This window comes from Castor canadensis, chromosome 7 (genome assembly GCF_047511655.1).
Source record: "Castor canadensis chromosome 7, mCasCan1.hap1v2, whole genome shotgun sequence".
Taxonomy (NCBI): Eukaryota; Metazoa; Chordata; class Mammalia; order Rodentia; family Castoridae; genus Castor; species Castor canadensis.
The window spans coordinates 50864665-50879286 of NC_133392.1; the positions used below are offsets into that span (position 1 = coordinate 50864665).

General features: G+C 36.9%; 1 protein-coding gene across 8 annotated transcripts in view; it reads right to left on the reverse strand.

Annotated features, from left to right (window-relative positions):
• Fam13c (family with sequence similarity 13 member C) overlaps positions 1-14622 on the reverse strand; it is a 126864-nt gene that overhangs the window by 49013 nt on the left and 63229 nt on the right. For all 8 annotated transcript variants that reach the window (XM_074078904.1, XM_074078905.1, XM_020186969.2 and 5 more), the window contains one exon: positions 13035-13098. In XM_074078904.1, the coding sequence (XP_073935005.1) occupies positions 13035-13098 (64 nt within the window). The remainder of the gene's footprint in view (positions 1-13034; positions 13099-14622) is intronic.

A 14622-nucleotide genomic window follows, 5' to 3' on the forward strand; every position in this document is an offset into this window, starting at 1 on the left:
ACCTACATTGATCAAACGAGATAAAGAAGGACATTCCATACTAATAAAAGGGGAAATAGACCAAAAGGAAATAATAATCATCAATCTGTACGCACCCAATGTCAACGCACCCAATTTCATCAAACATACCCTGAAAGACCTAAAAGCATATATAAACGCCAACACAGTGGTTGTGGGAGACTTTAACACTCCATTATCATCAATAGATAGGTCATCCAAACAAAAACTCAATAAAGAAATCCAAGATCTAAAATATGCAATAGATCAAGTGGACCTAGTAGATGTCTACAGAACATTTCATCCAACCTCTACACAATATACATTCTTCTCAGCAGCCCATGGAACCTTCTCCAAAATAGATCATATCCTAGGGCACAAAGCAAGCCTCAGCAAATATAAGAAAATAGAAATAATACCATGCATACTATCTGACCACAATGCAGTAAAAGTAGAACTCAACAACAAAAGTAAAGACAAAAAACATGCAAACAGCTGGAAACTGAGTAACTCGTTGCTTAATGAACAATGGGTCATTGATGAAATAAAAGAGGAAATTATTAAAAAGTTCCTGGAAGTCAATAAAAATGAAAACACAACCTACCAGAACCTATGGGACACAGCTAAGGCAGTCTTGAGAGGAAAGTTTATAGCCATGAGTGCATATATTAAAAAGATTGAAAGATCCCAAATCAATGACCTAATGATACATCTCAAACTCCTAGAAAAACAAGAACAAGCAAATCCCAAAACAAATAGGAGAGAAATAATAAAAATAAGAGCTGAAATCAACGAAATAGAAACCAAAAAAACCATACAAAGAATTAATGAAACAAAAAGTTGGTTCTTTGAAAAAATAAACAAGATCGATAGACCCCTGGCAAACCTGACTAAAATGAGGAGAGAAAAAACCCAAATTAGTAGAATCAGGAATGCAAAAGGGGAGATAACAACAAACACCATGGAAGTCCAGGAAATTATCAGAGACTACTTTGAGAACCTATATTCAAATAAATTTGAAAATCTAAAAGAAATGGACAGATTTCTAGATACATATGATCATCCAAAACTGAACCAAGAGGAAATTAATCACCTGAATAGACCTATAACACAAAATGAAATTGAAGCAGCAATCAAGAGTCTCCCCAAAAAGAAAAGTCCAGGACCTGATGGATTCTCTGCTGAATTCTATCAGACCTTTAAAGAAGAACTGATACCAACCCTCCTTAAACTGTTCCATGAAATAGAAAGGGAAGGAAAACTGCCAAACACATTTTATGAAGCCACTATTACACTTATCCCAAAACCAGGCAAAGACACCTCCAAAAAGGAGAACTATAGGCCAATCTCCTTAATGAACATTGATGCAAAAATCCTCAACAAAATAATGGCAAATCGAATTCAGCAACACATCAAAAAGATTATTCACCACGACCAGGTAGGCTTCATCCCAGGGATGCAGGGGTGGTTCAACATACGAAAATCAATAAACGTAATAAACCACATTAACAGAAGCAAAGACAAAAACCACTTGATCATCTCAATAGATGCAGAAAAAGCCTTTGATAAGATCCAACATCATTTCATGATAAAAGCTCTAAGAAAACTAGGAATAGAAGGAAAGTTCCTCAACATTATAAAAGCTATATATGACAAACCTACAGCCAGCATTATACTTAACGGAGAAAAATTAAAACCATTCCCTCTAAAATCAGGAACCAGACAAGGATGCCCACTATCTCCACTCCTATTCAACATAGTACTGGAATTCCTAGCCAGAGCAATTAGGCAAGAAGAAGGAATAAAAGGAATACAAATAGGTAAAGAAACTGTCAAAATATCCCTATTTGCAGACGACATGATCCTATACCTTAAAGACCCAAAAAACTCTACTCAGAAGCTTCTAGACATCATCAATAGCTATAGCAAGGTAGCAGGATATAAAATCAACATAGAAAAATCATTAGCATTTCTATACACTAACAATGAGCAAACGGAAAAAGAATGTATGAAAACAATTCCATTTACAATAGCCTCAAAAAAAATCAAATACCTAGGTGTAAACCTAACAAAAGATGTGAAAGACCTCTACAAGGAAAACTATACACTTCTGAAGAAAGAGATTGAGGAAGACTATAGAAAGTGGAGAGATCTCCCATGCTCATGGATTGGTAGAATCAACATAGTAAAAATATCTATACTCCCAAAAGTAATCTACATGTTTAATGCAATTCCCATCAAAATTCCAATGACATTCATCAAAGAGATTGAAAAATCTACTGTGAAATTTATATGGAAACACAAGAGGCCACGAATAGCCAAGGCAATACTCAGTCAAAAGAACAATGCAGGAGGTATCACAATACCTGACTTCAAACTATATTACAAAGCAATAATAATAAAAACAGCATGGTACTGGCACAAAAACAGACATGAAGACCAGTGGAACAGAATAGAGGATCCAGATATGAAGCCACACAACTATAAGCAACTTATCTTTGACAAAGGAGCTAAAAATATACGATGGAGAAATAGCAGCCTCTTCAACAAAAACTGCTGGGAAAACTGGTTAGCAGTCTGCAAAAAACTGAAACTAGATCCATGTATATCACCCTATACCAAGATTAACTCAAAATGGATCAAGGATCTTAATATCAGACCCCAAACTCTTAAGTTGATACAAGAAAGAGTAGGAAATACTCTGGAGTTAGTAGGTATAGGTAAGAACTTTCTCAATGAAACCCCAGCAGCACAGCAACTAAGAGATAGCATAGATAAATGGGACCTCATAAAACTAAAAAGCTTCTGTTCATCAAAAGAAATGGTCTCTAAACTGAAGAGAACACCCACAGAGTGGGAGAAAATATTTGCCAACTATACATCAGACAAAGGACTGATAACCAGAATATACAGGGAACTTAAAAAACTAAATTCTCCCAAAACTAATGAACCAATAAAGAAATGGGCATGTGAACTAAACAGAACTTTCTCAAAAGAAGAAATTCAAATGGCCAGAAAACACATGAAAAAATGCTCACCATCTCTAGCAATAAAGGAAATGCAAATTAAAACCACACTAAGATTCCACCTCACCCCTGTTAGAATAGCCATCATCAGCAACACCACCAACAACAGGTGTTGGCGAGGATGCGGGGAAAAAGGAACCCTCTTACACTGTTGGTGGGAATGTAGACTAGTACAACCACTCTGGAAAAAAATTTGGAGGCTACTTAAAAAGCTAGACATCGATCTACCATTTGATCCAGCAATACCACTCTTGGGGATATACCCAAAAGACTGTTACTCCAGAGGCACCTGCACATCCATGTTTATTGCGGCACTATTCACAATAGCCAAGTTATGGAAACAGCCAAGATGCCCCAGCACTGACGAATGGATTAAGAAAATGTGGTATCTATACACAATGGAATTTTATGCAGCCATGAAGAAGAACGAAATGTTATCATTCGCTGGTAAATGGATGGAATTGGAGAACATCATTCTGAGTGAGGTTAGCCTGGCTCAAAAGACCAAAAATCGTATGTTCTCCCTCATATGTGGACATTAGATCAAGGACAAACACAACAAGGGGATTGGACTATGAGCACATGATAAAAGCGAGAGCACACAAGGGAGGGGTGAGGATAGGTAAGACACCTAAAAAACTAGCTAGCATTTGTTGCCCTTAATGCAGAGAAACTAAAGCAGATACCTTAAAGCAACTGAAGCCAATAGGAAAAGGGGACCAGGAACTAGAGAAAAGGTTAGATTAAAAAGAATTAACCTAGAAGGCAACACCCACGCACAGGAAATCAATGTGAGTCAATGCCCTGTATAGCTATCCTTATCTCAACCAGCAAAACCCCTTGTTCCTTCCTATTATTGCTTATACTCTCTCTACAACAAAATTAGAGATAAGGGCAAAATAGTTTCTGCTGGGTATTGAGGGGGGGAGCGGGAGGGGGTGGAGTGGGTGGTAAGGGAGGGGGTGGGGGCAGGGGGGAGAAATAAACCAAGCCTTGTATGCACATATGAATAATAAAAGAAAAATGAAAAAAAAAAAACTCTAAAAAAAAAAAAAAAAAAAGTAGTTTCTTCTGGCTGGTAGCAGAAAACAACATCAGAATAATTCAAAGCATGAGAGATTTTGAGTGCTGTAGCTTACTCAGAGATGAAGAGGACCAGAAATGTGGTGGTCTCTGATTTGCCCTCCAGCTGACAACCAGCAAGGAAGAGCAGAGAGAACTAAAATTGAAGCAACAAACTACATATGCTTGGATGTGGACCATTCTCTAGAACCTCCAGATAAGAACCTATCCAAAGCAATGCCTTGATCTCAGCTTTGAGGGAACCTGAGCAGAGATCTAGTTGAGTCCACCCAGATTCTTGACCTGCATAGCTGTGAGCTAGTGAACAGGTGTTTAAAGCCACTAAGCTCTTGGTAACTTGTTACATAGAGAACTCATATACACTAGAAACTCATTTACACTGAATATAAGAGTAATATGTCACTAGAGGGGCTAACTGAAAGATAAAACCAATATAGGAAAAAGAAGCCAAGAGATGGATCTCTATCATGAGTTTTTAATCCCTGGATCTACCATGCATGCAGTCTATCCCAATCCCCAACTTTCAAGTACGTGACAATAAAACCCTCTATTATTAAACCTAGGGTGAATTGATATTCAGTTACATGGAAACAATCTCAAATACTTAAAAAAAAATTTCTCAATCAGTCCTGAAATAAAGCCCAATCCTATAGTCTAGGGAAAAACCCAGGTGTCAATTCTTAGACAAATAATACCATTCAGCTAACACAAGAGTGCCAAAGGCCAGAAGAAGGCTTTGGGTAGACTATTTCCTCAAAATTAAAGTAATTTTGAGAGAGATATTTCAATCAAACCAGTTAAGTACTGTCAATCCTGCATATTTGTGAGCATTGCATTCATGGATTCAACTGACAGATTGAAAATATTTTAAAAATTGTGTCTTACTAAATACAGATTTTTTTCTTTATCACATTAATGCACTATGACAATTATTTACTGAGTATTCACTTTGTTTTATAAGTAACCTAGAGATGATTTAAAGGAAGATGTGAATGAGTTACATGTAAACACCATACTATTTTATATAGGCATTTGGCATCCACAGATTGTGGAATCTGTAGAGGGTTCTGAAACCAATCCCTGATGTCTGACATGGATTGATGCCAAAATATGTATATGATAAATTATGGATGGCAATAAGAAAACAATAAAGGGCAGGCATGGTGGCTCACACCTACAGTTCCAGCTACTTAGGAGGCAGAGTTTGGGAGAACTGAGGGTCAAGGCCAGTCCAGGCAAAACGCTCCCATATCAACCAGTGAAAAGCTGAGTATGGTGGCATGCACCTGTCACCCCAGCTACACAGGAAAAGTAAGTAGGAGGATGTGAACAGCAGACTACAAAAAGCCTATGAGAACTGGACATAAGCAAGGCAAGATGTCACTTAATTGCTTTTACCTGTAAGGCAAGATAGGCACAGCCCTGGCCATGAAACAGAAAAAAGCAGAATCGCTGTCTCCTAAATTTGCATTCAGACAAGCAGGAGCCGCAGGTATCTTCTGTTACAATGTCACGCCCCTCCCCCCGAGAGTCTCTGCTCCACCCTGTTTGCCTTATAAAAGGCCCCTGAAGGAGGGCTTGGGGCTTTTTGCTTTTTGCCTTTGACTTTTGCTTGGAGGGTTTTTTGGGCTTTGCTTTTTGCTTTGGGCTTCTTGGTGTGGGAAGCTTTTGGAAGGGAAAAGAATTACTGAAGGGAAAAGAATTACAGGGAAATGGCTGAAGGGAAAAGAATGGCTAAAGAGGGGTTGATAGAAAGTCTGCATGGAGAACTTTAACATAGGCTTTAGACGCTAAAGAAAAGCCAAAGAGAACATGGGACAGTACAAGACAGAGGTCAGAGATTTTGCAAGTCTGAGCACTGAGGCTTTAAGAAAGCTAAAGAGAGAATGCTAAAGAAAAGCTGCAAGCCTGGGGGCAAAAGACTTTAAGAGAGATTAAGCTAAGAGAAAACATGGGACAGTGTGAGTCACAGGAAGAGGTTTTAAGCAAGGTTTTAAAGAGGTGCAAGGAGTAAGGCCTTAAAGAATAAAGATAGAGAAAAGAAGCAATGAGAGTTGGGCATCTCCACCTGAGTGCCCAATACACCTGACCCCACTTTTTGTCTGTCTGTCCATCTTATGTCTTTTCTAAATTTCCAGTCACCCTCAGTTAAGCCCAGTTAGGTTCAGTAATAACCAGGAGCGAGTGAGAGAGAAAGCTCGCTCCAACAAAGGAGGGAGCGAAAAACAGTGCCCACTCCAGGAGGATCATGGTTCAGGCTGGCACAAACATGAAGCAAGTTCCTATTTGAAGACTTACTAAAGCAAAAAGGGTTAACAGCATGGTTCAAGTGATACACTACCTGTTTATCAAGTATAGAGCCATGAATTCAAACCCCAGCACTGCACTGCACAAAAAAACAGACAATCAAGTCTTCAACATGAAGACTCATACAGACATAGGCATGCATACAAACTCAGAGGACACTGTAAGTGTGCAAATTGTTCTTTTAACAAAATTAAGTATTAAAGGATTCTTCATAGACTTTAAAGAGGAAGAAGATATCTTTAATTTCGAGGCTAATATTTAGCTACGATGACTAGTATAATTCAACAAATAAAGGGTTAGAGTAATATATGAAGTACAGACTGACTTTTCTTACTGATTTTGGCAAATGATCTTTCATATTCATAAATGCAAACAAACATCAACTTTGTATAATAAGAAACAGACCGTAGATTCAGGTTAAAGTTCTCATTGATATGAGATCATCCCTAAGCATTTGTTTTGTGCTAATAGTATATTACCTTTCCTTCTTATAACATAGACAATTCCTGAAAATTCCAGTGGTATTCCTCATAGTTTTGTTTCCTTATGGTAGACCCTCAATCAAAACACAGCATAGCGGAAGACTGAATCCAGTCTCACTTTGAGCATCTTCTCTTTCTACAGTTCTTCACCAAACAATGAGAGTGATAAGACAACATATAGATCTGGAACTCTCCCAACTATTTTTTGGTGAAGTCAAAACTAAACTTTAAAGCAGCCACAGAAGTGTAACACATTTCTAGGGTGCACTACAAGATCAATTAATACCCCAAATGTTTAGATTGTAGACTATAAAGTTAAAGAGAGCCCATAATGGAGTCCTCAAAATAAAACTGCACTAATATTCTTTCCAGCAAATAGATATCATCCTGCCACCCTAAGTACTCATAAAAGGAGCACAATATGGAATCAGGGAGCTTGCAACTATTTGCCTCTTTCAGATATACTAGGTCTTATTGGTTGCCAGGTGAAAAGGCACAGCCAATGTGACTGTCAACTTTTAAGTTTTTACTAAGGATCAATGTGGTAAGGATTTTCTACACCTTCATAACCATTTCTTCTCCTACTATCTACCGCACAGCTTAGGAAGACGGAAGAAGGCTGGAAAGGACAAGTAACTGAAATTATTATCCTTTGACCCTGACTGCTGAGTTCACTAATTTATTTTCCCCTTCAAAAGGCAATGCCTTCCTCCTGCACTTTATGACCTGGATATATATGACTTGGTAAGTTCTATCAAGACTGTTTACTTCTTCTATATCAGTGGTCCCTTCAAAATAGCTGGCCTCAAAATTTCTCAATGCCAATACTACTTCACTTAATAATGGCTGGTTATCTGGGAAGGTTGCCATAAACTTCTAGCATTTCAAACCTTCTAAACATATACCCTATTTTTCCCATCTTTTCTACTGTACCCTGCAACAAAAATTCTGTCCTCTTAATTATACTAAACTTCTAGATTCACCTATATTCTAATTATCAATGATATCAGACTTTTCGTTATTTTTATTATCATATATTAATTATATAAATGAGTTTCATTGTGATATTTTCAAACATGCATACAATATACTTTGACCAAATTCATACACTCAATTATTCTTTCTTATCTCCCCCTTTTTTATTGTCATATTATTGTTGTACTTGGGATATATTGTGACATTTACAAAAGTTCTTACAATATGTCATAGTTGAATTCATCCCCTCCATCATAAAATTGTCTATAGTATTTTTTTGTTTTTGCAATACTAGGATTTGAACTCAGGATCTCACACTCCCATTTGCTAGGCAGGTGCTCTACCACTGAAGCCACTCCACCAGTCCCTTTTAAAACAACTGGTTTTTTTTTTTTTTTTTTGTGGTATTGGGGTTTGAACTCAGGGTCTCCACCTTGAGCCACTCCACCAGCCTTTTTTTGTAAAGGGTTTTTTCAACATAGGGTCTCAAGAACTATTTGCCCAGGCTGGCTTTGAACCGCAATCCTCCTGATCTCTGCCTCCTGAGTAGCGAGGATTATAGATGTGAGCCACTGGATCCTGGCTAAAAACAACTGTTTAACTAGTGGGGACTTCAGGTGGGCAAAAACACAGCTGTCTCCAAACTGGTCACAAAATGCCCAAATAGCCACCTAGAAGTATTTCCCCTAATGACCTCTTAAATCTTAGCTACCTTGAAATCCTCACTAATAGGGCTGTGAAGTTTACTTGTGGACAAAAGACTGGTAGTTTACTCATTTGTCTCATTCTAAGATGTAGCATCTACTTTGTGCTTTACACATATCTCTTGGTAAAACCCATAATCCATGGCAAGCATTTTTTTCTTCAGATTTATAAACTAGCTCCATAAGCCTGGAAAGCATAAACTGTAGAGTAATGCCAACAATAAAACAGTGTCATAGCCAACAAGCCCCAAAGGAATGAGAAAGAAGGAACAAGTGCATTAGAGGGTATCACAGACAAACTTCTCTATAAGTCCTAATTACCTTATTGGTGAACTCACCTCTAAGAATCAGGGGATTCTAAGTAAAAAGTGACATAGAAACAAACTTATTCAATTGACACTTGCTTTATCCAAAACGTAAATACAGAGTATCTTCATAGTATCCATGAAATAAGAAAATAAGCCCAGAGACCCTGGGTATTTCTGAGAAAATATTTTTTATAAGATGATTCCATAAGCGTTGGGTTAAGCAAATAAAATGGCAGAATCAGACACAATGCCTAAAATGACTCAGATTATTTCAGATATTAAATCACTCACAATTCTTTGCTTATTGATAACATGGTGCTCCCAAAAGATTAATAAATTACTACTAAGTACACGTGTCACTTCTACAGCACTTTTAGGCATTCAGATGGCAGCTCTGGAGAAGCCTTAACCTTGTGTAACTCTGAGATAATTTGTCTGGTCCCCTCCCTGATGAGAACCCAGGACTAAATCCTACAAGCACTTGGAAAAGTGAAAAGAGAGTAGACTCACCTAGTGTTTAGACTTAAAGGACTTCGAGAGTTAATTTAATTTAAAACCTCCTTCCCAGTTTTGCAAATGAAAACTAAAATGAGTTGATGTGACGTTCTATGATATGTAGTCTAGGAGTTGGAAAAAAGAAACTGGTTTGAGGGCCCAATATACCATGTTTGCTTAGGGAGGGAGAGATTCATTAGTTTTTTGGTTTGTTTTAATGTATCTTTCATTTTGAAAAATGGAACTGATATCAGGAGTGGGATCTACAATGGTTCAGAGAGTGAAAACCATTTTTTCTGATTTTATCTCTTAAGTATCTTTCAGGTATATGAATGTTTGTCAATTATATGAATGTGGTAGAGTAACTAACACTAAAGTTTAAGGTGGATGAAAAATTGACAGATATCCAGCCTAAACTATTTCTGATCAGGATTCAGAAGCCCCAATAAATAAAATCTCCAGATGTCTTACAGAGGCAAAGTCAGACAGTTCAAGTGAGGTAGAAAGGGAGAATCAATCAGTTTTTCAGAAACATGCTCCAAGAGTGTAGTCCTAAAGACCTACACACACACACACACACACACATGCACACATACACACGCAAAACAAACAAACAAACAAACAAAAACATGAAATGGAGACCAGGGTCCTAACAAGAGACCCAGGGTAGTAGTCACAAACTGGGAATTCTAGGCTGGCAGAAGAAAAGTGATATTGAGGGGGTGTCAAATGTACACTCACATCAAGTAGAAACAAGAAGTTAGTAAACTTTTCAGTGTGCTGGGAAAGTATGAATGTATGGAAAACACACATGACATACATAGAAATGTCATACCATATGTCACTATAACATAAGAAACCTCAGGTCAAGAACCAGCCCTGGAATCAAACTATAGCTGAGCCCCATTTATCTGTGACAAAGCCAGTGGAGTTAAGAAGGCTCAAATAGTAGAAGTAAAATACTAGTTATGAAATTTGAGGAAAGTATAAGACACATATGTAGCATTTATTGTTATTACTTATATATATTAGGATATGTGAAATAATCTGGAAACTACTTCTGAACCATTTTCTCATGAGGTTCAAGGAACACCTTTTTTTTACTTTAAACTTGTGAATTGGTATGAAAGAATGGACGCAGATATGAAATTGGTGGCTTCTGTTCAAAGAACAAAACCCTGTTGGTGGGGGGAGTTAGTAAATAAGTAAAAGAAGGGAGCAAAGAACAATGAAGAGAGCTAACACAACCAAAAAAATTCTACCTTTGATGTCCTTTTAGATATGGAAGAAATACTCTTGTAAAATGTCAGTTGTACAAAGAGGGCTAAAAAACATCTTGTCACTAAAAAATTGTAATTATAATTGGTAACAGCAATCATAACAGTCAAAAACTAGAAACAAACATGTAATATGTAACAATAAGACAAATGAAAACTGCAAATACATGCCAAACATGAATCAATCTCACAAACATAACAGTGAGCAAATCAAGCCAGACACAAAAGAGTTCAATAGTCCATGGATAAAAGGCTCAAAAATAGGCAAAGCAAACCTGTATCTGAATAGCAATTATCCTTGTTGGAGAGTAGTGACTACAAGGAATTGCAGAGAGATATTTGGGGTATTGGGTTATGCTTTGTTTCTTGATGTAGGTGCTGAATATACACTTTCTGAGAATTCATCCAGCTGCACACTTAGGTTTTTATGGACCTTCCCATATGTATTTTCTATTTCCATTAAAAATGTTAAAGCAATGTTTCTCATTCTACCTTCTATAAGACTGTCACCTAAAGAAATGTGATTAGATGATTCTTTCATAAAAGAGTTTGGTGTTCAATAAGGTTGAGAAGTGCTAGGGAAAACACATTTTAGATTTCCACTCTGCAAGATGTTTCCATCCATGAGTATGACCACATCCACCCTCTCTGCAAAACCTCTGCACCACTTATGCTGTCCCTTTCAAGCTTCTGTAGGTTCTCTTTTTGTACCCTAAGTTTGGTCACAACAGAAGCTGATGAAAGAATGTGGACCTGCACATACAGTTTACCCTCCCACACACACGAAAACAAACCACTTTTGGGTGCCAGCTGACTGTGCTCAACCAGTCTGAATCAACAGCACCACCCTGACCTGCAGGCATTTACACTTGAAATATGGCCGCTGCCTGCTCTTCCATTGCACATCTCCATTTAGTGCTTGAGCCCATGAAATGCCTGAGCAGTGAGCCAGAGCATTTCACGTCACTTGCAAATACAATATCATGAATGAACAGAGAAAAACATACTTTGAGAGAGAACTTTTCACAACTGTGATTTGGGAAAGCTTAAGTAATCTCATGGGTTTCCAAGTCAAAAATCAGAATTTCTCCCCGGTACTTGAAAGTTATCACAAGTTGACTCATAATCACCTCATTTTCTAGTCACTTATGTCAAAACAAACCATTGCTTCTCTACAACTAGCATTTTGCTTGCTCACAGTGCAAGACAACTGCATTCATTGATTTGCCTCTTTTCTACTTTTTCAGTCTTTCTACTGTGAATTAGATTGTGGAATATATGAATTGTGAATTATGAATTGGAATATATGAATTGTGAATTATCATTAATTGTGGAATATATGAATTGTGGAATATATGATTGTGAAATATATGAATTAGATTGTGGAACATGTACACACACAAAATAAGTACTCTGTGTTCTTATCTTTAGGACATTTTCTACAACTTTAGCTGTTTAACTTGGTTTAAACAGGTGATTTCCTTTTGGCTATTCGATTTTGCCAAAGTCTACCAAAAAAAAAACTAGAAAAAGAAAATCTAAATTTTATGAGGGTGTGGAGTGAGGGACAGATGAGGAATCTATATTCAGAATGCCAAATAAACAATTTGCCTGAGCCCATCATTTCTCTTCTAGGGATCAGAGTATCAAGTCTATTTATTTTCTTTGCTATGATCCTAATCAGACACATCACATACCACCCACTGCTCTAATTTAATAAGGACAAGAAAAACCAGACGGAGTATTCAAACCAACGTCTTAAGCCGAGACAGCCATAATAGCAGGTATCCTAATTATATAATATTGATTTCCAACATTAGAATTCAATTATATAGTTCAAAGAAAATCTAGAACAAGCAAACTAATGTTGTGGTGTCCAGTTTAGTAGAAAACTACTTGGATTAGAAAAAAAAATTTCATATCTCAAAGCACACAAAGCAGACCATACTGCAAACATCAAACAGCATTATACTCAGTGAATAAAGAATAAGCATGATTATTGTTTTGAGATTGCAAAAACCCAGTGGGAAAAATAGAGAGAGAGAGATGCAGATAAAATAAAATTAGGAGAAATAGTTACAAATGTTAACTATCACAGCCATGATTATACAATACTAAAGCAAAGAAGAAAAGCATAAAACAAGATGACTGATGGGCTTTGGTTAGGTCCAAAATGTGGTGAATATTTTCAAAAATAATATTTTAGATATGCTTGCTCCAGAGAAAGGAAAAACATTACCAACTAAGTAGGTATGAAAAGTTCATGAAGGAGCAAAAATACTTTTAAGTTTTAATGAGAAAGAATTTCTAGTCTTTTAAATAATAGTGAATTCCACAATTGGCTAATTCATGTCATTTAACCAGCAATTTATACACCAACCTCATTTAAGTCCTGCTGTGTTTCAAAAGCATCCTTTGGGCAAATGGCAGCTTTCTGGTCGATTCTACAAAACATAAAAGAACATTATATCTATTTAGAAGAAACCTTTCAACAATGTACATTTTGAAGTTATGGCCATCGATCTGGTCATGCCCCTGTTAAAAACCCTTGAGGTACCCCACTGACCAGAGAATAAAATCCACACTCTTCACAATATCCTGGGACACATGACAGTGTTTGAAACCCTGCCAGCTTCCCTGACCCCACCCCTTACTACTCCCACTCTTGTCTACACATTACAGTCACTGTAATGTGTGGCCTTCCATTTCTTGAACACATAGTTCTTATTCCCTATTCAAACCTTCACACTGAGCCCTGGGCCCAAACTAGTCTCCCCAGAACTGCACACAACTCTTGCACTATATAAGCATGATCTCAGCCAACATATCATCTCCCCAAGGAGGCCTCACGCACTGAGCTCCCTAGCCAGAGTGGCTGTCCACCTTGCGCTTCAACACTGCCCTGTACATTTTCTTCTTAGCACTTCTTACGATCTGAAATTATGTTTATTGGCATTTTCACAGAAAAATGTATACAAAAGCATTAGTTATGTCCATTGTCTAAATTGTTAAATTTTTAGTACCTAATACAAGTTCACCAAGTTTTTTAATGAATAACTATGATTTGGCATAATTGTTATAGAAAGATACCAGTTCTGTAACTCTGAATTACTGAAGTCAGCTTTTGGAAATTCCATCCCATCTCCTAACTTACACAATAAATGTTATATCATTGCAGGATTACATAATGAAACTGGGTTTTGCCACTCCATAGTTTCCAATAGAATAAAAAGTGTTTAAAACAAGGCATAGAATTTTGAGTCAATTTTCTTTAGTTTAAAAAAAACTCAACTGCTGGCAGATGCTTAGGTCCAAAGCATGATTTGACAAATTCTACAGTCTTGTATCTGTTATATAGCATTCAAGTCTCTGCAGCAGTTCTCATAGTATTATATAATAAACATTAAATTATAGTTATTATCCTTATGAAAAGGCCAGCTATCTTAATGAATAAGAGATTTAGTTAACAAGTTATTTTAAAAAAATACTTATTTGGGGGCATAATTATTTACCATTTTATTCTGTCTCAATTTGAATCTTGAAGAGAGTGAATATATTCTCTGAATGAATAACAGGATTAATGATTTCTACATTCATAATGTTTTTTAAAATGTGCACTTAGAAATGCCATAAGCCTAACTTCTTCAAAATATTCTTAAGAATGAGAGTTTCTTTCAGGCCACAGGTATTGCTAACTGTGCAAACAATTTACTTCTAATGAGAAAAGTAAGGTGATGATAAAACAAGAAAATCGTGAAGGTCAGACTGATGTTTTCCATACCTATATAGTATTTGCCTCCTAGATATGAGACAAGACTCAGCCTCCATCCATGAACTCAGGCATAGACAGCTCAAATGGAGAAAAGAGAGTAAGGAAAAAGACTTCTGGCTTGCCTGTCCTATATCCATCAGTGCCTTGGTGATTTCAGAACTTCAGAAAATACAGAGTAGCTCAGCTCTTTCCCACA